The 25,897-nt window shown below is 47.1% G+C and overlaps 1 protein-coding gene across 5 annotated transcripts in view; it reads right to left on the bottom strand.

The window, feature by feature from the left end:
• Window positions 1–25,897, bottom strand: part of IL31RA (interleukin 31 receptor A) — a 1,058,288-nt gene that overhangs the window by 101,501 nt on the left and 930,890 nt on the right. For all 5 annotated transcript variants that reach the window (XM_085631330.1, XM_085631336.1, XM_085631333.1 and 2 more), the window contains one exon: window positions 12,979–13,119. In XM_085631330.1, coding sequence (XP_085487456.1) covers window positions 12,979–13,119 — 141 coding nt within the window. The remainder of the gene's footprint in view (window positions 1–12,978; window positions 13,120–25,897) is intronic.

Raw genomic sequence — 25,897 nt, 5'->3', positions numbered from 1 at the left:
CTTCTGGGTTGTCCCAGGGAGTGTTTCAAGGGCTAAGGTTTTTTTAAAGTAGGACAACCAAGAGATTCTTAGGTGGCCTGTTGTTTTTAGAAGCCCCCTCAATGGCTACCTATAAGATTCTAGTTTGGGAGTTGAACAGAGCCTGTCCCAAAAAACTAGGGGGCATATCATCAAGGCCAGGTGATAATTATCGTTCAGCGCTCTTATCGCGAGGATAATTATCGCTGGCCAACGTTGAATTTTATTGCAGAGATAGCGTGCTATCAGCAACGCTTATCTCCAAAGCGATAAAATTCAACGCGCAAGCTGCCAACTGTGCGATTATCGCTGGAAATCCAGCGATAATCGCACAATGTTTGGCGAAAGCTTGCTGACAGGGCAAGGCAGACTTAGCCATGATATCCACCTTCCATAGGATAGCATGGCTAAGTCAGTTGCAAAGCAGGCGTAAGGAAAGAAGCGATAACCGAGGTTATCGCTACTTTTCTTGTCAGTCTGCAGGTTAGCGTGTGGCTAGATAATAGGAGAAATGTCGCTTAGCGACATTTCTCCCATTATCTTGGGGTGGAACGCCCACTTTGCATCTCATTAGAGATGCGAAGATGGGCGTTGAGGGAAAGGGCGATAAGGAAAGGATTCACGCGATAGCGTGACCTTGCTGATAAGGCGATAAAATTAGTTGCAAAGCAGGCGTAAGGAAAGAAGCGATAACCGAGGTTATCGCTACTTTTCTTGTCAGCCTGCAGGTTAGCGTGTGGCTAGATAATAGGAGAAATGTCGCTTAGCGACATTTCTCCCATTATCTTGGGGTGGAACGCCCACTTTGCATCTCATTAGAGATGTGAAGATGGGCGTTGAGGGAAAGGGCGATAAGGCAAGGATTCACGCGATAGCGTGACCTTGCTGATAAGGCGATAAAATTATCGCCGCTTTCCGTCCGAAAACGGACGCTAAAGCGGCGATAATTTTATCGCCTGGCCTTGATGATGTGCCCGTAGGAGTCTCATCTGGATTGTGAAAGAGATTGGATTCAGCCCCATGTCCTGTAGCAGGAGAGGGCAGGGGTGCTCTATAGGAGGTTAGTAAGATGCCTTAGAAATCTGATCTCTACCAGACTCAACTAGTTAGAGCCTGTGTTGCCCCAGAGTTCAGCTCCATAGAGAGCTGCGTTTGTTGCCTTTACTTTATAGAGTTCAAGATGTTACTGATATATTTAGGTCTCTAAGTAAAACAATGTGGGGAAGACATTAGTAACAGCTAACTTCAAAGCAAAGAGGATATTTAGGTTTGGTGACACATTGAAACGTATAATTTATCAGTCTCCTCTCCACCAGATATTCCTGTCAAGCCTTAAGTATGTGGGATCTGCAAGACCTACTCCTCCCAGGGAAAGAGGTGTGATGGGTGTTTAGGAGAACCACCACCAGTCCTCTGGGCATTACAGCAGAGATTTCCCCAGATTTTACCTGGCAAAATGTGTGTGGGGAGTGAAGAGGAAATGCTGGGTGTTTGAGAAATGTGCACCAGAGTAGGGATTACCAGCCCAAATATAATCAGAACCATAAGGCAAAGTTTTCACCTTTTGGGTCATATTTACAAATATAACGCAAGGCAGTGCAGCGAGAGAAGTTGCTGCACAGTGTTGCCTGAAAAGCATAGAACAGAACAGTGCTATATATACAAAGATTTGGTGCAGTTCTGTTCTCCTAGAGTTGGTGTACTTTAGGCAGCCTAGCGCCAATGCAGGCCTCCTTGTGTCACAAAGTAAGGCTGCCTGCATTGTGCTCAGAATAGTTTTTGTGCCGGTAAGGATACTTTCCTGCACAAAAACTATTCATAGAGGCTTTTTCCTCTTTGTTTATGAAGCTCAAATCGGCTATAATGTCACTGAGAAACCTGATGTGAAAATCATCTCTGCTACTCACATTTTAGGCATCTATATTTTTATGTTATATATGGCCTTCCCAAATCATTTGCCCCTACTTACAAAATAAATATAGGAGCAAGGACTATTTAGGGGAGGGGTGATACATAACATGGCCTGCCCTCCTAGTGTTAACAGAAGACTAACCTCCTGCCACCTACCCCCATCACCCACTATGCCATCCAACACCTTCCCTGCTCAGAGCCATACTCTCTGCTTTGACGAACAAGTTTCTTACCTTTGATAACTTCTTAGCTACTAGAAACTTTATCTAGCTGCAGATTCTTTACCTTAGAATTATACCCAGGCATCAGACTAGATCCGGAAACATTTCATGAGCAGTACCCCTGTGTGTCGGTGGGTGCCATTGTTTGGCTCTACATGGCGTCGTTGGCCTCGTCCACGCTGGAAGTGACGTACGCGGTGCCTAAATAGGTGCCACCCCAGGACGCTGTCAGTTACTTTTCGTGACTTTCCACACCAGAAGCATAGAGCCATGAAATACACTGACCACTGGTATGGAAAACTAGGGCCCTGAAAGGGGAAAGCCCTGACCCTAAAAATCAGATCACAGACCGGGGAGGTTGGATTGGGTTGGTCAGTAAGGAATCTGCAGCTAGATAGAGTCTCTACCAGATAAGGATTTACGGAAGGTAAGTAGCTTGTTCATCTGATAGAGACTTCTAGCTGCAGATTCCTTACCTTAGAATAGATACCCAAGCAATAGCAGCCCGGAGGTGGGTTGGAGACTAATTTCAAACTAGGAAGTCTTGCAGGACCGAACGGGCAAAATGCCCATCCCTACAGACCTGACAATCCAGGCAGTACCAGACATCTGTGTGCTAATGTAGTGGTTGCAGCTTTAGCTCTGTTAGAATGAGTACACAAACCCTCAGGGGGTTGATTCTTATCCAATGTGGAACAGATTTTGATATAGAGCACGATTCACTGTGAAATGGCCCTTTTCTGTATGGCCCATCCTTTCTTCACTCTGACATACCCCACGAAGAATTGGCCATCCACCCGGAACTCTCATTTGCGATTAATGTTGAATGACAATGCTCTTTTTGAGTCCAGATGGTGAAGTCGCTCCTCTTCCTTGGAGGGATGAAGCGGAGCATAAAAATTAGGCAGTGTGATGGATTGGCCTATGTGAAATGGAGTGACCACTTTCAGAGAGAAAGGAACTCTCATATGAAGCACCAGTTTGTCTGGGTAGGTATTCAGATAAGGAGGATTGGAGGAAAAAGACTGAAGCACACTAACCCTCTGGACAGATAATATTGCTACCATGAAGGCCGTCTTGATGGAAAGGAGCCTTAAAGGACAGTTGTGCAAGACCTCAAAGGGAGCCCACGTAAGGAAAGTGAGGACAAGATTCAGGTCCCACCGGGACATAATGGACGGAGAAGGTGGAAACAAATGTAAACCTTTCAGAAGTTTATTTAAAATACGGTATTTGAAGAGGGCTGGATGATCAGGCAACCACAGAAAATCTGAAGTAGAAGAGAGACAACTCTTCAGAGTGCCCGGAGCAGAGCCCTGCCAGGCAAGGGAAAGGATGAAAATGAGAAAACGAGCAAAGGGGATCAGAAAGGGGATTGATCTGTCTTTCTGTACACCATGCCACATATTTACCCCAACGGCAGGCATAAACCATCTTGGTGGAGGATGCCTGGCTGTCAAGATAATGTTACCAACTTTGGGAGGAAGGTTAAATGCTGTCCACACAAGAAGGCGTACCTTTGACATGTTCTGGTGGAGAACCCTCCCCTGCTGCTGCGACAGAAGATCCTTCCGAAGGGGCATCCTGATTGGAGGACCGATAGCTATGCTCAACAGCTCAGGATACCAGTCCCTCTATGCCCAATCCAGAGCCACAAGGATGACTTATGCACGATCATTCCTGATCTTGTGAACTCTGGGCAAGGGTGGTATGGGTGGAAAGGCGTATATGAGGCCTGAGCTCCACTTGAGACAAAAAGCGTAGCAGAGCAAGAGCCACCTTGGAAACTTCAGTGCGCAGAACTGCTCACATTGCGTGTTCTCAGCGGTGGCAAACAGATCTAACCAAGGCTCTCCCCACTGCTGAAAGAGACCTTGCACCACCTCCTGAAGGGGATGCCATTCGTGACCAGCTAGGCATCTTCGGCTGAGTTCATCCACTGTGGTGTCCCTCTGAGATCTGGACCATGTAAGAGAGATTCCCCTGATCCTGCATCTATGGATTCAGGTCTTCACTGCAAACCCTGTATGTGTCACTGGACATGTGTCGCCAGCAGGATGTAGGAGGCCATGAGGCCCAGAAGCCTCAGAGTCAGTCTCACCAAAATCTAGGATAGAGGCTGAAACATTGGTACCATAGCCTGAATTACCTGAACTCGCCATTCAGGAGGATAGGATCAAAACTGCAACGAGTCAAGAAAAGGGAGCATCTGAGAGAGAGTCAGGTGTGACTTCGGCATGTTGATAGTGAACCCCAGCGAATGCAGGAGGTCCACCCTAGTGTGAAGGTAGGAGTCGACAGCCTGGGGGGAGCCCGCCTTCAACAGCCAGTCGTCGAGATAGGTCTCCACAGATGAGCTACAACCATGGGTGCTGCTGAGGCCAAAGGGGAGGGCGGCAAATTAAAAGCCCTCGTGGCCCACTCTTAAACCGCAAGTAACATCTGTGCGCAGGCAGGACGGGGCTGTAAAAATATGTGTCCTGCAAGACCAATGCTACCATTCAGAATGTTAGAAATGGGGTTCTGGTTGGCTACGGCTTGCACCTAAGCAAGGCAGAAACCACCAGTCTAGTCAGGTAAGGGAGTTACACACTGAAGATAACCCCTGCTCACCCCCTTGGTAGCTTGGCACGAGCAGTCAGGCTTATCTTAGAGGCAATGTGTAAAGCGTTTGCGCATCACACACTCACATATGCACCAAGGTCACCTTAGACCACCGCAAAGGACACTCCACACCGAGGTATGTAAAAAAAATAACATATCCTTTATGTTGCTTTTAAAAAGGATGTAGTAGTTTCACAAATCACGTTAGCAAAGACCTGTTCCTTGTACTGGGGGCAAGGGATGTAACAACTTTCCTGGGTCACCTAAGTAAGAGCAAGCTCTGGGTGTCAGGTAGCCGGGATGCAGTCCTGGTCTTGAGTCCCACGGGGCACAAAGGTCCTAATATCTGCAAAAAATATCTTATCTGATTCTGAGTAGTTAGGTTGTATCCCACAAAAGGTTCAGGCTCCCCAATTCACAGTCCCCACATAGACACGCACGATCTCAAATAATGGCGTAACAAGTAAAACAGGGCCCCGTACGATGTCAATGAAGAAAGTATGCCCCCGTAATCACTTCACTGCAAACAAGTAAAACAGGCCCGCACGATGTTGAAGAAGCAAGTATGCCCCCGTAATCACTTCACTGAAGAAAGCATGCCCCCATCAAGTGTCACAGCTTAGAAGGGAGAACAGGGCGTCGCGGCTCAGTATGCTGGGCTGAGTGTTACCTGGGTTTGAGACGCACACCTCCGGTTCTCCTCATGCTCGGAAGGGGTTGCTGTGCGACCCGCACTCCGTCCACTCACGATTGACGGGGCCCCAGTTGTCTCTCCGGTAGCGGGGAAGGCTAATACTGCTCCAGGGACATCCGGAGACACACCGGCCCAAGGCCCCCTTGATTCTGGGGCAGGGCAGTGCAGGTCTTCACAGCAGTCAGTCGCGGTCAGCGGCGGGGGAAGCGCAGCACTTCATTCAGGCCCGGAGCACACTCTTGCGGCCCGGCAGCTCGGCTGGACTTCCTGCTGGGCGGGTCTTCAGCGCTGGGGACTTTTGTCAGACAACGCCTCGCATGCCACTGTCTAGGCACACCAGGGGAGCTGGTATCCCGGACTCGGGCCAAAGGCGGTAATCGGACCAGATTTCCTCAGACGGCCTCTTCCTCAATGGGAGCACGAGCAAGCACCCAGTGCTTCCAAGCCCCATAGAGGTACACGGTCACAGAGCACTGCACAGATGCACATACAGTGCAGATTGACAAACAAAACTTGGAAACTTTGATATCCCTGAGTTTCCTACAACAGGAGGCTAGCACACACAGGCCCTTGAAGACTCCTCTCAAGCAGGGGGTGGACACAGCACAGTCCTTTTCCTTTCCTTGGTAGAATCAGCTACTGCAGGACAGCTCCAGACAGCACACAGCAAAGGGGCAGCGCTTCGCCCTCAGTCTCTCCAGCTCTTCTCCTTGACAAAAGTTTCTCTTGATTCATGAAGTAGTCTAATTTACTGGGGGTTTAGGGCACATACTAATACCCCAAAATATCTTTGATGTCTTTGAAGTAAGGGTCTCTGAACCCAGTCCAAACCAGTTCTGCATTCACTTGGTGCAGCATGACCACAGTGGGTGGGGACAGCACTGTGCAAAGGAGACAGGCTCCATTCAGGTGTAAGGTAAATCTCCCACCACTCTACCTGCAGCCAGGGTCTATTCATCTCAGGGCTGGGTCATCCAGGAAGGGCCAGGCACACCTCAACCCCCCAGAGGCTTTCTACAGGGAATACACATCCTCTGTCTCTGTCCCACTGAAACCAGACTGTCAATCTACAAACAGGCAGAGGCACAGAGGATAGTTGGCCAAGAAAATAGCCACTTTCTAAAATTGCAATTTTAAAACACACAATTTAAAAACCATCTTTTCTAAAAGATGTGTTATTAAATTCTGAGTTCAGGGATACCAAACTCCACTTTTCTATTTTGTCCCTATGGGAAGATATGCTTGTCAGATGTCACAAAGCATTCCCCAATCTGTCCTATGGGACAAGATAGCCTTTCAATATTGAAAAAATGAAATTGGCATTATTTCACTATCAGGAGATGTTACACACACCAGTACATGTCCTACCTTTCACATACACTGCACCCTGCCCAGCGGGGTACCTTGGGCCTACTATAGTGGTGTCCTATGTGTACTAAAAGGGGAGGGGAGGGCCTGGCAAGTGGGTGAACTTGCCAAGGGGACATGGCAGTTAACAAACTGTGCACAGGCACCGCGGTGACAGGCCTTAGACATCTTTTCAAAGCTACTCAGGTGGGTGGCACAATCAGTGCTGCAGGACCACTAGTAGCATTTGATTCACCAGTCCTGGCACACTCAGTACACTTTACTAGGGACGTATTGGTAAAACAAATATGCCATTCAGGGAGAACCAATCACCATACCAATTTATACAGGGAGCACTTGCACTTTGACACTGATCAGCAGTGGCAAAGTGCCCAAAGCAGCAAAAACTAAATCCAGCATAAAAAAACACAGGAGGTAGAGGCAAAAAGTCAGGGAAAACCACGCCAAGGATGCCAGGTATAACAAGGAAGAAATTGAGACAGCGCAGGCTGAGGATAGGACGAAGGCTTGCGTCCTTTTTGGGCACCAGAAGGTAACTGGAATAGCAACCACGACCCACTTCTGGCATCAGTACTCTCAGTATGGCTACCTGGGCCAAGAAAGACGTCACTTGTTAGTGGAGAAGAGATAAGTGGTCCTCTGTCAGCCTGTCGTAAGTGGGTGGCATGGATGGAGGGGTAGTCTCGAAGGGGAGGGAGTAGCCCCTTTGGACAATCTGCAAAACCCACAGGTCCGATGAATACTGCCCCCCCCACTGGCTACTCATATTGGTAAGAGGGTAGACTATAAGGGCTTGGGGGCTGCGGCTGCCAGGGAAGTGGTGGACTTGCCCAACCACTGGCTGCCCAACCCACAGGGTCTATGAGTACCCTCCTCAGCCACGATGAGACTGGGAATCTTACACACTGCGCTGGCTGGGCAGATAATGACATGGCTGGAAGTCCCTTCCTTGGCCACGAAAGGAGCGCAAGGAAGAATGGGGTGGCAAGGAGCCATGAAAAGGCCCAATGACCTGGTCCTAGTCCTGCTGTGCTTAAAGAGCTCCAGTCCAGATTATGTCTTGTCTCCAACAAGATGGGAGCCATAAAAGGGCATGTCCATAGGTGATGATTGTACATCCCCAGAAAAGCCAGTAGTCCTCAACCAGGCATGGCCCCACAGGGCCACTGTCGACAAAACCGTTCTGCCCAGTAAGTCGGTGCTGTTCATTCCACGTTGAAGGGTGAACTTCACTGCAACCCTCCCATCAGCAACAGCCTGGGAGAGCACGGCTCAGGCCATCTCTAGAATCTTTGATAACACCGGTGCAACCGTGTCCCACAGAGCGTGGTAATAGCGGGCCAAAAAGCATTCAGTGTTCACAGACCACAACGCCTGGCAGGTGGAAGAAAACATTTTCTTGCCTAAGTTGTCCAGCCTTTTGGATTCCTAATCCAACAGTACGGTTAGGAAAGCGCCAGTATTCATGTGGGAAGTAGAGGCTTATACCACCAGGCTCTCTGGGGTAGGGTGTTCAGCAAGGAATTTGGGGTCCCCTGGAGTGGGGCGGTGGCGGCGGTCAATTGTCCGGTTTACAGGAGCCCCTGTGTTGGGCTTGGGCCAAGTCCCAAGCATGACATCAGTACGTGCTTCATTGAATGGGAGAAGCGGATCTAAAGGGGGCACTCTCGATTGAAGTACTTCTGTGAAGACATTTGTCTTGACTGCCACCAAGGGCAAGCTAAGGTCCAGGATCTCATCCGCCCTCCACACCACCATTGCAAATGAAGCTCCCTCCTCCGCAGCCACATTGGAGAGAGAGAGCATGCCAGTATCTGGAGAGATATCTGCCAAATCCTCACACTAGTCCATGTTGGTATCATAAGGCGGTATTCTTCAGGGTCCAGCGACCCCTTCTACTCCTCCCCAAGTTCTAGCCCAGAAGAAAAGGGCTCAGGCTCTGGTCTGGAAAGCATGCTCCAGTTGGCTGTGGAGTCAGTGTCGGGCGATGCCCCCCCAGTTCCGTGTCAGATTCAGAAATGTAAATGGGGAACGCGCCACCATAGGGCAGAGAGTCAGGTGTGACTTCAACACGTTAATAGTCAATGCCGCGAGCGTCAACCTTTCGACTGGCACTGGGGAAGGTCAACATGGCACAATTGGCACCGATCCAGATACATCTGTGGATCCCTGGTGCTCTACTGGTGCCAGAGCAGCCGGTGTTGATCTAGTAGGGGCCCCTCCTGAACCTGCGTGACCTGAAGGAGTGCCAAAGGGAACGGGCCACCCAAAACATGAAGTACATAGACTCATAAAACTTTCTCAATTGGGGGGGGTCTCTCCGGCTCCCAAAAACTCAGGGAGGTACGGAGCTGGTCCAGTTGCTGGCTTAACCATGGAGACAGGCCTTGAGTTACGCTCCCTCGTCTTACAGGCCAACAAACAAGGTGAAGTTGAAGCACGCTTTCACTTCTTCTTCTTCTTTTGGTAGGACCTACCAGATTGGCCCTATGACTTTAAGTGCAATGAGCTTTTCGGACTCCACGACTGTTCCTGGGATCTTCCTCTCAACCAGGCTCTAGATCATTGCGGCATCGAACACTGAGCCGCCAGACGTTTGGGGGATCACTCCCTCAAGGCCTTCTAGTGCATAGTGCAGCAATCAGAGCAAGCCTTCCGGTCCTAGTCGTGCTCACGGCACCAAAGGCATACAAGGTGCGGGTCCATCACGGATATAGTGTGGTGACAGGCACTGCAGGGCTTTAAGCCGGCCTTCTTGGATGACATGCCACCCACACCACAAGGAAAAAACCTTGGACAAAACGAAAAAAAAAGGTTTGTGAAAAATTGACTACGGAGTAGCTCTTCCCAGATCTGCGCTACTGAAAGAAAAACAAGCATTTGCAATGCAATAGGTCTCGCATTTATTGGAGTTGGAGCTATTGGTATTGTAAATAACAAATCCTTTCTATTTAAGTATTCAAAAAGTAATCCCCAAAAAAATGCATTGTTATGTGCAATGCCAATATCTCAAACTCGTGTCAATGCGAGATCTAGTGCATTGCAAATGCCTGTTTTTAAATGCGAGACCTATTGCAGTGTAAATGCTTTTTTCAGTACTGCGTGCTTTTTAAAATTTGTAGTCAATACTCAAAATGGAATCCATGTTATCAGCGTTCCCAGTGCTCCTTTATGTTTAATGGCCTAAATGAATCACAATGTTTAAAGCAGATTGCTAAATAGGATCTCCAGCCCCGAGGACAATGTCTCACTTCATGGTGGACAGTGTGTACCCTGTTTTCATGCAGTGCCAAGACGGGGTTAACTAATGCAGAGAGTGAGGTCTGTTAGCCTCCGAGGATCAAAGCATTCCTTGCAACAGTGCGCTGTGGCACGGTGTTGCCATGTGTACAGCACACACTTTGCAACAGCAAGATGGTTTGAAAGTTGGGGGTGACTTTCTAAATTTTCCCGAGTGTTCATCGGGTTTGTTGACAGCGTATTTATGCTGTCAGCCCAAAAATTGTTTGTGGTTGTGTGTGTGTGTGTAGTTGTGTGTGTGTGTTGTTGTGTGTGTGTGTGTGGTTGAGTGTGTGTGTGTGTGGTTGAGTGCGTGTGTGTGTGTGGTTGAGTGTGTGTGTGTGTGGTTGAGTGTGTGTGCGTGTGGTTGAGTGTGTGTGTGATTGAGTGTGTGTGTGTGTGTGTGTGTTTGTGTGTGTTTGTAGGTGTGTGGTTGTATGTGTGGTTGTATGTGTGGTTGTATGTGTGGTTGTGTGTGTGGTTGTGTGTTCGGTTGTGTGTGTGTGTGTGTGTGTGTGTGTGTGTGTTTGTGGTTGAGTGTGTGTGGTTGAGTGTGTGTGTGTGTGTGTGGTTGTGTGTGGTTTTGGTTATGTGTGTGTGTTTGGTTATGTGTGTGTGGTTGTGTGTGTCTGTTTGTGTGTGGTTTTTTGTTCTGTTAGTGTGTGTGGTTGAGTGTGTGTGTGGGTTTGTGTGTGGTTGTATGTGTGTGATTTTGTGTCTCTCTGTGTGGTTGTGTGTGTGTTTTGTGTGTGTAGTTGTGTGTGTGTGTTTGAGTGTGTGGTTTTGTGTCTTGTTTGTGTGCTATACAGCGTTTGTTAATAGCCACCCTGGGCAGTGCCTGTGTATACCCCTGGCGCGCTGTAATGAGCACCGGCACAGAACTGAAAGTGCGCTGTGTGCGCGTTGTACTAAAACACTCACATGAATGGATGTGTTTGGCAGCGTGAAACCTATACAGCGTTTGTCAATAGCCACCTTGGGCAGTGCTTGTGTATACCCATGGCGCGCTGTAATGAGCACCGGCACAGATCTGAAAGCGCGCTGTGTGCGCGTTGTACTAAAACACTCACATGAATGGATCGGTTTGGCAGCGTGAAACCTATACAGCGTTTGTCAATAGCCACCTTGGGCAGTGCTTGTGTATACCCATGGCGCGCTGTAATGAGCACTGGCACAGATCTGAAAGCGCGCTGTGTGCGCGTTGTACTGAAACAATCACATGAATGGATGTGTTTGGCAGCATGAAACCTATACAGCGTTTGTTAATAGCCATCTTGGGCAGTGCCTGTGTATACCCATGGCGCGCTGTAATGAGCACCGGCACAGAACTGAAAGTGCGCTGTGTGCGCGTTGTACTAAAACACTCACATGAATGGATCGGTTTGGCAGCGTGAAACCTATACAGCGTTTGTCAATAGCCACCTTGGGCAGTGCTTGTGTATACCCATGGCGCGCTGTAATGAGCACCGGCACAGATCTGAAAGCGCGCTGTGTGTGCGTTGTACTAAAACACTCACATGAATGGATCGGTTTGGCAGCGTGAAACCTATACAGCGTTTGTCAATAGCCACCTTGGGCAGTGCCTGTGTATACCCATGGCGCGCTGTAATCAGCACCGGCACAGAACTGAAAGTGCGCTGTGTACGCGTTGTACTCAAACACTCACATGAATGTATCGGTTTGGCAGCGGCTGAGGGGGGGGCTTGCTTAATGAGACAGTGTGAGGAGCCATAGCCAGAAATACGATGTTGGTGCCATTCCGATGATAAACGGAGCCCTTTTAAACTTGTGCCTTTCCATTTTTTGGGAGGGTGGGGGAGGATGGGGGAGTTTGTGCTGAACATGCGAGTCCGACTTTGTATTCTCCACAGTTCACAGGGCCCACAGGCTAGAGTGCAATGGGCTGTAAGTCTGTAAGCAATAGAATGTGTACATTTCTGTGTTAGAACTGTGGCTACACGCAAAACTGTGCGCGTGCTCTGTATATCAATGTATTGTTTTTTGGATATCGGCTTGAAACCCATTCAGTGTTTGTCAATAGCCACCTTGGGCAACGTCTGTGTATACCCATGGCGCGCTGTAATTCGCACCGGCACAGAACTGAAAGTGCGCTGTGTGCGCGTTGTACTAAAACACTCACATGAATGGATCGGTTTTGCAGCTAGAGTGCAATGGGCTTGAAGTCTGTAAGCAATAGAATGTGTACATTTCTGTGGTAGAACTGTGACTACACGCAAAACTGAACAGTGTTTGTAGTGCGCCTCGAGGCGTGTGCACGCGGGGTGGGAGTTCTGCTCGGATTGAAAGTGCCACGCATGGCCCGGGGCCACCTGGCAGCCGTGACTCACTCCTTTGGGAAGCTTCTGGCACTGATGGAGCAGTACGTGCGAGTGAGAGCGGGAGACTAATGTAAAGAATCTGCGCTAGAAGTCTCTATCAGATACTGAAAGCAGAAAGCAGAAAGCCTGCACTGCACTGACAGTAGGTTTGTGAAACTACTTCTCTGTGCCGATTTCGTCCTGTCAGTGAAGGTCGGCAGAGATCCATACTGATAGGTGAAGGCGGATGGCGCAACCACAGTTCTGCCTGAAGCTCCCCCTCCCTGTGGTCTGTGGAAACCCGAGAGAGGCAGAAGGCAGGGGAGACACCAAATGCCATTCTTTCACTGTGCTTAGGTCTCGGGAGAACAGGACCAGACGGCATAACAAAAGGGAAGAAAGTGCTTCTTCCTACAATGTCACAGCAGTAGTAACCACTGAAGTAACTAACCACATTTCAATCTAGTTGTTGACAATAGGGGCTTTCTATGATAGCCATATACAGCATTGTTACTACAAAGCATGCAAGCAATGTATAGGTAAGATATTATTCATAAGTACTTACCATAATTTAGTGTGCTAAATTGAATACTGGTACCATTGGTCTCGCCACCCTTCGTTCTTGCTGTGATATAAACATTATACAATGTGCTTGATTGTAAATCCTTTATTGTGTATTCCAAGACTTCGGGACTCATAGTTTTAGCTGGAAAAATAAAATAATATAACACTGATTTTTTTTTTCTTTTACATTGACATTATTATCAGACTAAATGCTCTAGCATGTTCCATGGCAACACATTATAAATTTTCACGCATGAAGGGCCATGAAAATTGGGCCAAACAAGATGACGGCTGAGTATCTGCTTCCACATACTTCCTAAATTCTTTAAAAATCGTAAGCTATTGTACACATGCATTGTCTCTTCTTAGTGCTACCACTCAGCTCTGCTCTTCTTTCTTTGGACCTTTTTTTGAGGCAGACCATGCCCTATTGCAGAGTTAGCTACATGAGTGGGACCGCAGCGTTGTTGTCAAGACTAATGTGCAAGGTGGCTAGACCCAAAAGATCCTGCCAGGGACAGGTACTGTGATCCTGACCTGGAAGTGCTTCCTTGCAAGATAGTTGGGAGCTTGGCTAGCTTGGGAGGCAAGAAAAGAAGTGCGAGCGTGTGGATACGTCCAGATACCCAGATTGTTCATAATCAACTTGGGGAGTGAGAGGACCGGGGCAGTGGGTGCCCCGAGATGAGACTGGACTGTGGCAGCTGCTACCATGGTGAGCTGTGTGTGAGAAATACTAGGAAGTGAACAGCTGCCATGTTCAGCGCTTCGGTGTGTTAATGTGTCACTGAAGCCGCAGACAAGAGGTTGAAATAAAAGATCATATCACCTTCTTAGACCGGAGGGAACAACGAGTATTACTAAGTCATTAAAAAAAACAGCCACCTACAAACTCAGACTTGCGCTTGTAGAAATACCTACCTTTCTAGCTACAGATGAACAATAAGTGCACCTGTCAACAAGACCACTTGGCTGAACACAATTACAAGCAACACTGAAACTTCCTGGATCCATGACAATATGTACACTTATGAGAACTTCCTACTGGGGCAAGAAAATTGGTGTGACCTATATTCATAAGATAGCGGCAGCTGCATCCTCAACACCATGGCACGACTTGATCCTGTGTCAATGGTTGCAACCATGTAAATGCACTCATTCGATTCTGAGGGCAGCAGTAGACTAAGGGGCAGATTGATTAAAATGTCACTCAATGCAGCGCAGCAAAACACCTTGCTGCGCCGCATTGCATTCCAGGAAAAGGGCAGGAAAGCAGCACATTTAACATTATATGACGCATTCCCGCTCTCTCCCTGCACTGGCGCATTATGTGCTGCCTAGCACCAACGCAGGCACCCTTGCATCAAATCGGGATTTGTGTTGGATTGTAAATACTAACCTAAACTTTACATTGAGTCTGCGCTAAAAAATCAACACAAACCTGATGCGAGTTCTGGATCATAAATAGAAGCAACAAAGTAGTAGAAGAACAGATGTAAGGATATTTTGGAGCACTACAATGTTTTTGGGGGGTTTGTTTGCATTTTGGCTACCCTAGATCCCCCATCTTCCAACCTCTATTGAGTTGAAATTGATGGTCCCAATCTGCTAGGCTTTCATATTATTGACAGGTTGCTTTGGGGGATCATGAGTGCAGGCTTCACTGGTATTGCAAGTCTTCCAGAGTAGATATTGTGTGCTGTCTCCACAGTTTGTGAAATTAACTACTAAAATGCTGTAGTCGTGCTCAATTTTCCAGCAAGTTAGCCTACCTGTAACATCCCTTAATTTGGTCCCCTTAAATGTCAAAGCTACAGTAAGCCTAATCAAACCGTGACTGCTGAAACTGCAGAGGCACACAACAATCTTCAGGGTGAGTGGGCCGAAAGGGATATTCCCTGTCACTGGGACAATGTGTGGTCACTAATTATAGTGGAGCAAGTAGTGGTAAAGAAGCGAAGCCCAAAACCATACGTACTGTAAAGAGTACATCAAGCATCAACCGTGGAGGCAGGACCAACGCCTGAAGAAATGAGAACTTGTGAAAGTGATCGCACACCTGCCGGACACAACAAGAACACAGTATGAACTGATTACAAATACCCAGATGACTTGAGCCAAAGGACATAACGGTCAATTGGCAAAATAACTAGTAAGCAAACGCACTACTCACCCTACTGCAAGAAAGGCCAAGGCTGATTCTAAGGAAACTAAAGCACCATAGCCAAAACATTTACAGAAAGTCTAATCCAGGGACTAAGAGACGACTTGGCAACACTTAAGAGAGACCTGAAAAAAGAGCTGCTAGAACTGAAAAAGGCTATTATGGACCTGTGGGAAGGGAGGCTTTGCTGAGCAGGGATTGGCGTAGGCTGCACTTTTGAGCATCTCCTGGGCTTTCACTCAAAAACTCACCTTGATGTCTACCTACGGCAATTGTGTGCAGCATGTGGGGCACTGATGCTGGGTTTGAGTTTCAGAAGGGATTGCTATGAGCTGGGGCGCCCAGCAAACGACAAAGTCTGCAAGATGGCACCTATGACACATGTACTGCAGCGTCTTCTTACACATTGGGGGTATGAACTAGCCCCGTGCTCTGTGAAAGGAGAATGGCCAGACTCTTCCTGGAGTGATGTGGCCCTGGTGAAGTAGCACCCCCATCGGAGAGGGCTCAACTACCGACCTGGAACATGAACTATGGGAGCGGGTCAGCTGCCCACTCCTGCAGACAGACATGGAGCAACGAGAGATTACATCCTGCCATAACTGAAGTCACTTGCGGGATGCGTGGTCTGGTGGAGTTGGCCCCTGAGACATTAGACACAGGGCCCAGGTTACACCTTGAATGGAAAACCAAATTAGTGGCAGGAAGTGAACCCACTGGAGAAAACCTCTGAGGATGGAGGTAGGCTGCTTTACCCCATGTTTATCAGGACTGCTGAATGAAAGGGGGTGTTTTGTTCCTCTCGCCATGCCGAGCTTGTTGGCGGGGTAGCACAGATGACTGAGACACCCCCCTAGAGGGGCGCTGTGAAGGAACTGAGTTTATGATACCAAGCTTTAAACTATTGAGTGATCAGACCAACACCAAGCATTTATTAGTGTTTTCTGTCCTGCTTGAGGGCGCGCTGACCTGCAGTAGATCTCCCTTGATGATTGATCAAACTCCCTTTTACGGAAATTCTCCCTCCGACTGTCTTGTTGACACATGTAATCAGGGGCTGCACCCTAATAGATGGTAACGGTGCATATTTTACGTGGGAGGGTGGGTTACTCCTTAGTCAAGTTGAACAGTAGCCAGATCTTCAAAACAGCCATGGTGCTGTGCTGACAATAGGCGCTCTACAATGGCTTGCATCAAATGTTGACTATTTCAGCCCTGCAAATGTAAAAACCAAGGGGCATATCAGCAACAACCGGTGATAATTATCGCTAAGCGCACTTAGCGCTAGGATAATTATCGCCGGCTAGCGTGGATTTTTATCGCTGAGATACCGTGCTATTAGCAACGCTTATCTCAAAAGTGGTAAAAATCCTAGCGCTCACTGCCAAACGTGAGATTATCGCTGGAAACCCAGCGATAATCCCACGAACTTTGGCGATAGCTTGCTGATAGGGCCTCACATACTTAGCCATGATATCCACCTTCCATAGGATATCATGGCTAAGTCAGTTTCAAAGCAGGCGTATGGAAAGTAGCGATAACAGAGGTTATCGCTACTTTTCTTGTCGCTATGCTGCTTTGCGTGAGGCTTGATAATAGGAAAAATGTCGCTTAGCGACATTTCTCCCATTATCCTGGGGAGGAACGCCCACTGTGCATCTCATTAGAGATGCAAAGATAGGCGTTCAGAATTCAGGCGCTAAGGCAAGGTTTCACGCAATAGCGTGACCTTGCTGATATAGCGATAACATTATCGCCGCTTTTCGGCCGAAAACGGCGATAATTTTTTATCGCCGCCTTGTAGATATGCCCCGAAGAACCTGAAGCCTGGCAATACAAAAGGCTCTGAAATGGCCTCCATGGTGCCAACGGACAGAGGTGCAGCATCACTACAGCTCATTGAATGAGCACTCTACTAAGCTCAATCAAATTCTGCAAGCTACTTCGGACATGAAGGGCACCTTAGAAGTGTAAATTGACACATTGGCAATTGACATTAACTTCCCACGAGAGGACTACAAGAACTTAAAAGCAAAGATGTTGGTCATGGAGATATCCTTATTGAACCTTTCGCCAGTGCTTGCAACACTACAAAAAACCATTGAGGAACAATGCAGAGAAAGCCTACACCTACAAGCCTGTGTAGATGACGCAGAAAGCTGATTATGACATAACATCATCTAAGCGATGGGCATTCTAGAGGGCAAACGGGCCCTATCCTGGGAGCTCTTCTTGGAGGATGGACTGAGCTCTAACATTTATGATGGGCACCACCCCAAAGCTACTGTCTGTGAACAGAGGACAAAGACTAGGGTCAAAAGCCGACGCCAGGTGTGCCACCATGGGCTATGGTTAATTATAGGGTGAGGGAACAAAGATAGCAGACTGCTCGAAAACATGGCCCTTGGAAAATAGCAGGTAGTGAACTGCATATGTTCCCTGGTTACACTGCTCAAATTCAAAGACAGAGAAACTCCTACCCAACTGTCAAATGGAAACTGCATCAATTGAATTTTCCATATGCTCTTCTGTTCCCTGCAAGACTCCGGGTTGTACAAGATAATGTCACATGAAATGAAGAGTTGATATAGCGCTACATATATCCGGAGGTGTCTAGGCACTTTAACAAAGGTAGGCAAGCAAAGGTGGGATGGAAAAACGTTAGTAGAGCCAGGTTTTTAGGTGCTTTCTAAAATTAAGCAGATTGGATTATTTTTTGAGAAAACTAGGCAGGGAGTTCCAAAGTTTGGAGGTGGCGTATACAAAGCTTTATCCTCCCCATTTAACTTTGTATGCCTTGGGGATGATAAGGTTGCCGCTGTCTGATGATCTGAGTGATCTGGCCGGAATGTAAGGATTGAAAAGTTGCGAAAGTTGCCAAGGAGCAAGGCCATGTGTAGCCTTAAACGCAATGCACAATGCTTTGAAGTGAATGCGTTTGCTGATAGGCAGCCAGTGTAACTATGCGAGAGCCTTGGAGGCAGAGACATAGCGGGTGAGCCCAAGCAGGACTCTAGCTGCGGCATTCTGCGTCATCTGAAGTTTATGTATACTACGCCTGCTTGCACTTGTAAGAAGGTCCAGCCTGGAGGCAATAAGCGCTGGGACTACTGTTTTTCTAAGCTAAAGTGGGATAAGTGGAAGTACTTTTTTCAGGATTTTAAGAATGAAAAAGCAAGCAGATTAATCTGGGTTTCAAAGGACAGTTTGGTGTCAAAGAAAACTCCAAGATTTTTTACTTTTTTTAACAGGTGTCGGAGGAGAGCCCATATGATTCAGCCACCATCTGTCTAACCAGTTAACTGGCATGTTGCCGAGAGCATGACCTCTGTTTTGGATGTAGTCATCTTTAAACAGTTATCCTGCATCCACTTCCCTATGTGCTTCATGCAGTCTTTGAATCGAACTGCGGTCTTAGAGGATGAGCTGCTGATAGACACTATTATCTGTGTGTCGTCCGCATAAGACACCAGTGTGAAGCCGAAGCTTCTTATGTGTCTAGCCAGGGGGGTTTCTTTGCTTCTTTGGTATTCGGAAGAACTTCTGGCAATGGTTGAAATCCACTGGGATTCAATCAGATGAACCCAACCAACATCTGGTAGATTAAGGAGATGAAGGAGCACGCAACGTGGAAAACAAACCAGGAACAATCCAACTAGGGAACAGACAGCGAGTGAACATGCCCACTTTATTGCACAACTGACTCAATATAGACCCTCTGTTGAACTACCGAACACTGGGGGTAAAACACCCATGAGTGCAGGAGACAGCCCCACAGAAGTGGATGATAATGAACTAAAGCACGGGCCAGAGATCATGCCAATGACTAATGATGATAGCCTTTGAATTTATTCCTCCTCTGTTTCCATTCTTTTGCTGCTTCTTGATTGCAGAGATGGTCATTATATATGAGTGGCTCAAGACGATGGACCCTGATAAGGGCTCTTTTACGTGCCCTGGCTTGACTGTAAATGATGGGTTAAGTATGTATTTATTGTCAGTATGGTTACTCATATTGAAGTGGGCTCAGGGAGGCCCAGGGGCTGCACGATCTTCTTAGCAGTCGCCCTCTTGCACTTGGTTCCCTTATGATTCAGACACACATAGCATGTTCTGACGTTTGTAGTTTGTTTTTGGGTGGCCATGTAAGTTCCGAACTCCTGGCCGGGTTGGGTAGTTCTGTTGGACCCACCAGCACGGACAATGAGACCTTGATGTACATGCACATGCTTCTTGTGGATGGAGGAATGGTGCCTGTTCATGGATACAAGATGTTTGAGACCACTCATGTATGGAGCACAGCATCAAGATGCGATGTGTGCCATGAGCGCCTTGCCTAAGCTGAATGTATTACCCCCTTATAGGTCATACAATGCAGGCTTGCTATAATTGTATTATCATGGAATGTTAAAGTACTGGGCATTTCAACCGAGAGACATTGTGTTTTTTCCAATTTGAGAAGGAGGACTTTGCATGTCACCTGCTTGCAGGAAACATACCTGGCCTCTCAGGAGTTACCCAAACTGAAAAAAATGGCAAGGGCAGTTGTATGATGCTGCATAATCTGCTTATTCCGGAGGCATGTTGATTTGGATAAATTGTTTACTAAAAATCATAAGCATAAAGCATAGTCCGCAGCTGGTATACTGTTGGTAGGAGACTTAGGGGCACATGCATCAACGAAAATACCGATTGCAAACGGGAAGATTCGCAGAATCTGCCCCTTTGCGACCATTATTTTTGCATTTGGGATGCATCAACCCAAATGCAAATTCTTAATTTAAGTAATCACAAAATTTCCGATTACTTAAATTGCGAATGCATTTAGGGAATCGCAAATTGCGATTACCTAACTGCAATACATGATGCAATTCCAAATTGCATATTTGCAATTAGGGATCGCAAATTACCATCAATTTGAACTTGAAGGTAATTTGCAAAAACTTTGAAAAATGCACTAAAGTGCATTTTTCAAAGTTTCATGTTACACACACACACACACACACATACCCTTGGGGCATGTATGTGCGCAACATGTGGTAGCATCTCAATTTCAGGGGTGCAACAGGGTGTCATTTTGCCACCCTTGAAATTGCAGGCCCAATTTGCGAGTACCTATTTGGTACTCGCAAATTGAGCATGCAATTCCCATTCATTCCTATGGGCCTCAAAGCACATAGGAATGAATGGGAAGCAATTCCTTAATTGCGATTTGCAATTTGCGAGTCGCAATTATTTGTAGGAATCGCATTTTTTTGGGTGATTCCTACATGCATAGGGAAGTGCGAATCCTAAATAGCGATTTCTTAAGATTCGCTATTTTAGGATTTGCAAATCCTGAGTTTGGTGCATGTGGCCCTTATACTCTAACTGCACACTCCACACGGATGACACTCGGGCAGACTCCTGGGACTTGGGAGCAGACCTCACACCTCGATGCGACAAGTCTTACATGGGGTAAGGGTTGTGGAATCTATTAAAGATGACTTTCTGCAATTGGAGCCAATAAACATGCTATGTCTACCCTCTATAATGCCTTATCCCATGGGCTTGTATTCTAATAAGAACATTTTTAAACACAAATGGGAAGATAGATTGGCAAAAGTATTTACAGAGAGGCACACTTTTGTCATATGGTAGGGAATTGTGGGTGTAATTGCACACTTTTGGAAAGAGGCAGTGTAATTACGGACTGATTTATCAGGAAGAACAGTGGCATAGGGTATTTTATCCAGCATACTTGGCCAAATGCTTAGGCTGAAAGCAGCTAGGCATATATATTAATTTTTAGATATTGCAGTGGTGCTTTCCAATCTAAATATCATTGGGTGGTCAAACATGCACTGGGCATTAAAACTTGGTTCACAGATACCAATAATGAATAGAATCTGAAATAGCAATTATGACAGGTTATCAGAGAGAGCAAGGTAGATGAGTAGTGATCCAAGAGTGAGACACCATCCTACCGGTGATAGAGGCAAAGACGGAAGAGTGGCTGCCATGAGACTAAATACCTAACACTGAAATGCATGAGAAGTATTGATTGGTAAAAGTACATTTATGTGACTCCTGATGTATATATTGTTATTTGTTGGGGCCTAGGTTATAAAAGATTATGTGTTATATCTCAAATTTCTAAATACAATGAGCATTCAAATTATTGAATAAACACTAGAAGACGTTTGTTAAATGAAGATTAACCATTGGGGGTAATCCTTGTAGTTGACATGTCATGCTGATTGAAAGAAGTCTTTACTCAGTTACTAGTCAACACTGTATAATCTGAATAAAAGGATATTTAAAACCTGAAGGACAGTATTTTTATTCTAGACGAATTGAGCGATGGATAAGAGGTGTACAAATTCTTCTCACACTGAAGGAGAAAAACATTGAATAGCAAAATCAAATCATAGACATAGAAAATCGCTCATGGTGAAACAATGTCAGATCCTGGGGATCCTGAGAAGAGTGAACTCATGACTCAGGCAACAGATGGAGGCACCCTTCATGCCTAAACTTCAATTGGAAAGGCAAACGATATGAAACAAGATTACTATTGAAGGTAAAAGCTATATACAAATAGAGTATGAGTCACAGGACATGTGAAAGGCTGGAAATCCACAGCAACCTCACCCACTTAGACCACTTAGAGAAAAATGAGAAAAATGAAGTAAAGTCCCTTTGACTCACAAACATCTGAAACCAACCACAGTGGACTTACACAAAGATTAGAGGGCATTTATCAAGCAGATTCGAAACACAGATGGCATTTGGAGACCTAGCATCTAGATCGCCAACAGAGTCAGAAAAAACAGCACGTGACAATGTCAGCTCATTGCGACATTCAAATTGTTGACCAGGAATGAATTCTAATTAGTCTTTTAAGGGGGAAGGGAAGTAGGATATATGGTAGGGAGAACATGCTTATTCCTGGAGTGTTTTGTAACTTTGATATGGAGGTGAATGATAGAAGGTTTTAGCTGCAGAAATAAAAGTCGGGGAGTTAAAAATCAGAGCAAAGTTGGTAAAGGGAGCAGGTGAATAGTCTAAATAAGAAAAATATGGCACTCAAGACCCTTAAACAAGCAGACCGAAATATGGGCATATCAGCAACAACCGGCGATAATTATCGCTAAGCGCACTTAGCGCTAGGATAATTTTCGCCGGCTAGCGTGGATTTTAAACACTGAGATAGCGTGCTATTAGCAACGCTTATCTCAAAAGCGATAAAAATCCTAGCGCTAACTGCCAAACGTGAGATTATCGCTGGAAACCCAGCGATAATCCCACGAAGTTTGGCGATAGCTTGCTGATAGGGCCTCACATACTTAGCCATGATATCCACCTTCCATAGGATATTATGGCTAAGTCAGTTTCAAAGCAGGCGTAAGGAAAGTAGCGATAACAGAGGTTATCGCTACTTTTCTTGTCGCTATGCTGCTTTGCGTGAGGCTTGATAATAGGAGAAATGTCGCTTAGCGACATTTCTCCCGTTTTCCTGGGGAGGAACGCCCACTTTGCATCTCATTAGAGATGCAAAGATGGGCGTTAGGAATTCAGGCGCTAAGGCAAAGTTTCACGTGATAGAGTGACCTTGCTAATATAGCGATAGAATTATCGCCGCAAAAGCGGCAATAATTTTATATCGCCGCCTTGTAGATATGCCCCACAGTTCTCCAGATACTACCCATTGCATTACTACTAATTTCATAAAACAAAAGCAAGGAGTTTGGGCATTTTACTCCCTCCCCATGTGGGGTTTTCCTTGCATGACACAGCCTCAGACAAAGTGACGCAATGACTATTATTAAATGAGCACATGAGAGTTAGAGCAAGCTCCTTTGACACTACATATGAGCCAAATCAGGAATGAAAAGACTTTTTGAAGCACATAGTTAGAAACCCTTGGCTCAAGCTACAAAACCACCAATATTAGGAGGGGCTGGAATTTGATTATGTATGGAATCCGGAACCTGGGACATAGCTCACCAAGTGAATCTCAGAGTTAGGTACAGTGAATGCCAGGAGCATAAAAAATACAGGGTTTTTTAGAAACACAAAAAACATACATGCCCATTGAAATGTTTTTACTAGGTCAATCCCTATTCCCAAACCTAGGTGAAGTGAAACATTGATTGGTGTCTGTAGGAAAGTGCCCTCGTTGACATGGTCACCCCCCACTTTTTGCATGGTATTTGATGTGATTTCGAGTGGAAGTGCACTGGGTTCCTGCTAACCAGGTCCCCAGTGCCAGGTCTCTCTCCCAAAACTAGCCTATTGTTTCTCTAATTAGCTATACCTTTAGTACCCTCCATAAGTCCCTAGTAAATGGTACCCCTAGTACCTAGGATCTGATGCAGCTGCACAAATTATGCCATCCTAAGGAACCCCTCACCAAGCTAATGCAAACTAACAATGCAGGCTGCGTGTCTCATTGAAAGACAAAAGTGAAAACACAACATAGCATACATCTTGTTTGCCATGCCTGCCTAATCTGCATACAGTATAAGTAAGTCACTCCTACAGCAGGCCTCACCATCTCAAGGTAGGGTGGACTATACTACATGTGAGGACCCAACTGCAGGAGTAGATATGCCCCGTACTAGTCAGTTCCATTCCTGCTCTTACGAGTGATCAGGTAAACCATTTTAAAAGCATGTGCCAGACTCTGGTGAAAACGAGTTTCTAACCTACAGGATGGGTTCACTGAAGAGAGGGATATTTGATATCAAACATCTCGTATTAATAAACCCACACTGATGCCAGTTTCAGATTTAGTAATCAGGGGACGTCCCACTGCTCTGTGGTCAGGTGAAAACGTAAAAATAAAATGATAATAACGCATGTTATTATCATTTTATTTTTCCGTCCTTGCTCAGCTTGTTAGGGGCTGAGGGGCTGGCCTGTGTCAGAAGTACAGGGGGAGGAGTGGGGGCACTCTCCTAAGTGCGCATGAATGTTTGTCCGGCCATCTTGGGCCTGCCAAACAGTTATGCACACTTTGCATGTTCTTCACCCAGGCTGCATTACCGCCTGGGTGCAGAACATGCCCAGGCTCCCACTCCCTACTGAGCGCCGAACCACAGCGCTCAGACCAATCACAACACTGCTATCAGCAGCGTTGTGATTGACTAGGGGAGTATGGAAGCCTGGGTGCTTCCTGTTCCTGCCCTGGAGTCCTGGAAGTGGGTGAAGAGGTCTCCCCTCCCACGCAAGCCGCCCCCCCCACTGCCGTTAAGTAGCAGCCACTACTGTTATTAATACATGCACCCAGAGGGTACCTTAGAGGTGGCCCCTGAAAACTTACCAGCCACTGCTGTGCTGACTGACTGGTACAGCCTGCCACCAGAGACGGTCCCTTAACCCCTAAGGAGTGAGGGCCTTTAATCTCTGGAAGCCATAAACCAAGCCTACTTGAGCAGGGGGTGCCTGGCACCCCTGCCCACAGGATGACCTGCGGATTAGCATTCCAAAGCCAGGGAGCTTCAAAGAGGCGCACCGTCTTTGGTATGCAAATCTGACTTCTCTCCCAGGAGATGAAATTGACCCCCTCTGTCCAGAACCCCTTGTCACCTGGACAGGTGGAAAAATTAGTGAGGCAAGGCAGGCATCTCCATCCTCAGGCAGGCACCAACCCTGAACTGGGCTACCTGAAGTGGATGTGAAGTTTTCAAAGTTACCCATATTGGTGATTGCAAAATCGGGAAGGGATGTGGCCACCCGGGCGAAGATGGTGGACGCAACTTAAAGATGCTCGGCTTTACTGCCCCGTTATCCGACGAACATCCTAGGCTCAACGACCAACCAATAGCCATTATATACACTGCAGTGATGCCAGGTTTGCCCAGTGCCTACCGGTGGTACTGTTGAGCAGACTGCGGCTGACAGGCAGGGCCCAGATGAGACCCAACAGAAGACCCTTGCCACGTGGGAGTGGGCTGTAGCTGATTTTGTGGCTGAGAAACCTGCAAGATTGAGTGCAGTTGGACAGGAGCCGGTATCCCCTTGGGGCGACCCACTGCCTGGAGCGAGGACGCATTGAGTGCGGAGGCAGTGGAGAATTGAGTTGGGTTACCTGATGGATGGATTGGCCTGCCGCTGTACGGGGCTTGTGGAAATGTAACTTGGGCAGTATTCAACCCCCATCTGCCTACCACCCATGGTGTGCCTGGCCACGCACCGTGAGGCCTAAAGATAACTGGGACTGAATGTCTATGTGCTGCACTACCGGAGCCTCACTGATTCTTTGACGCCGGCCTGGGCCTGTCTTTTTCATGGTGGCATGTTGATCCCTGGGGGGTGGATTGTTGACCGGGTCTGTCAGAGCCCTGGGGCCATTGCTGCAGCTGGTGGAACAAATGTGACCTGGGGATTTTCATTTTGAAGGCACGCGAGGGCTGGGGGCACATGCACCAAGCAATGCCGTGCTGAGACCTGGGGCACCGGGATGAGGTGCTGCCCGTAGGACATGGAACTACACATATTGTGGTCTACTGGACATTGCAGGTGACCCCTTCGGTTGCAAGTAGGCTTTGTGTCTGTGACCTGGCCGCATGGAGCCCCCCACTGCTCTTTCTGACACCATGCACTGATATATCCTCAGGCCTGGGGGAGATATCATTGGGCTGTCCACCTCAGAGACCTGAAAATCTCTATGTGCCACGGGAAACATCCTAGTCTGCCCCTCTGTCAGCTGCTGGAACCTGCGGAGACCGGCAGGCAACATCGTGAAAGCAGTACAGATGCCCAGAGACAC

Source organism: Triturus cristatus, chromosome 2_1 (assembly GCF_964204655.1).
Source record: "Triturus cristatus chromosome 2_1, aTriCri1.1, whole genome shotgun sequence".
In the NCBI taxonomy this organism is placed as follows: domain Eukaryota; kingdom Metazoa; phylum Chordata; class Amphibia; order Caudata; family Salamandridae; genus Triturus; species Triturus cristatus.
The sequence above is the reverse complement of the archived record's forward strand: the minus strand, read 5'-3'. Positions and strand labels throughout refer to the sequence as shown.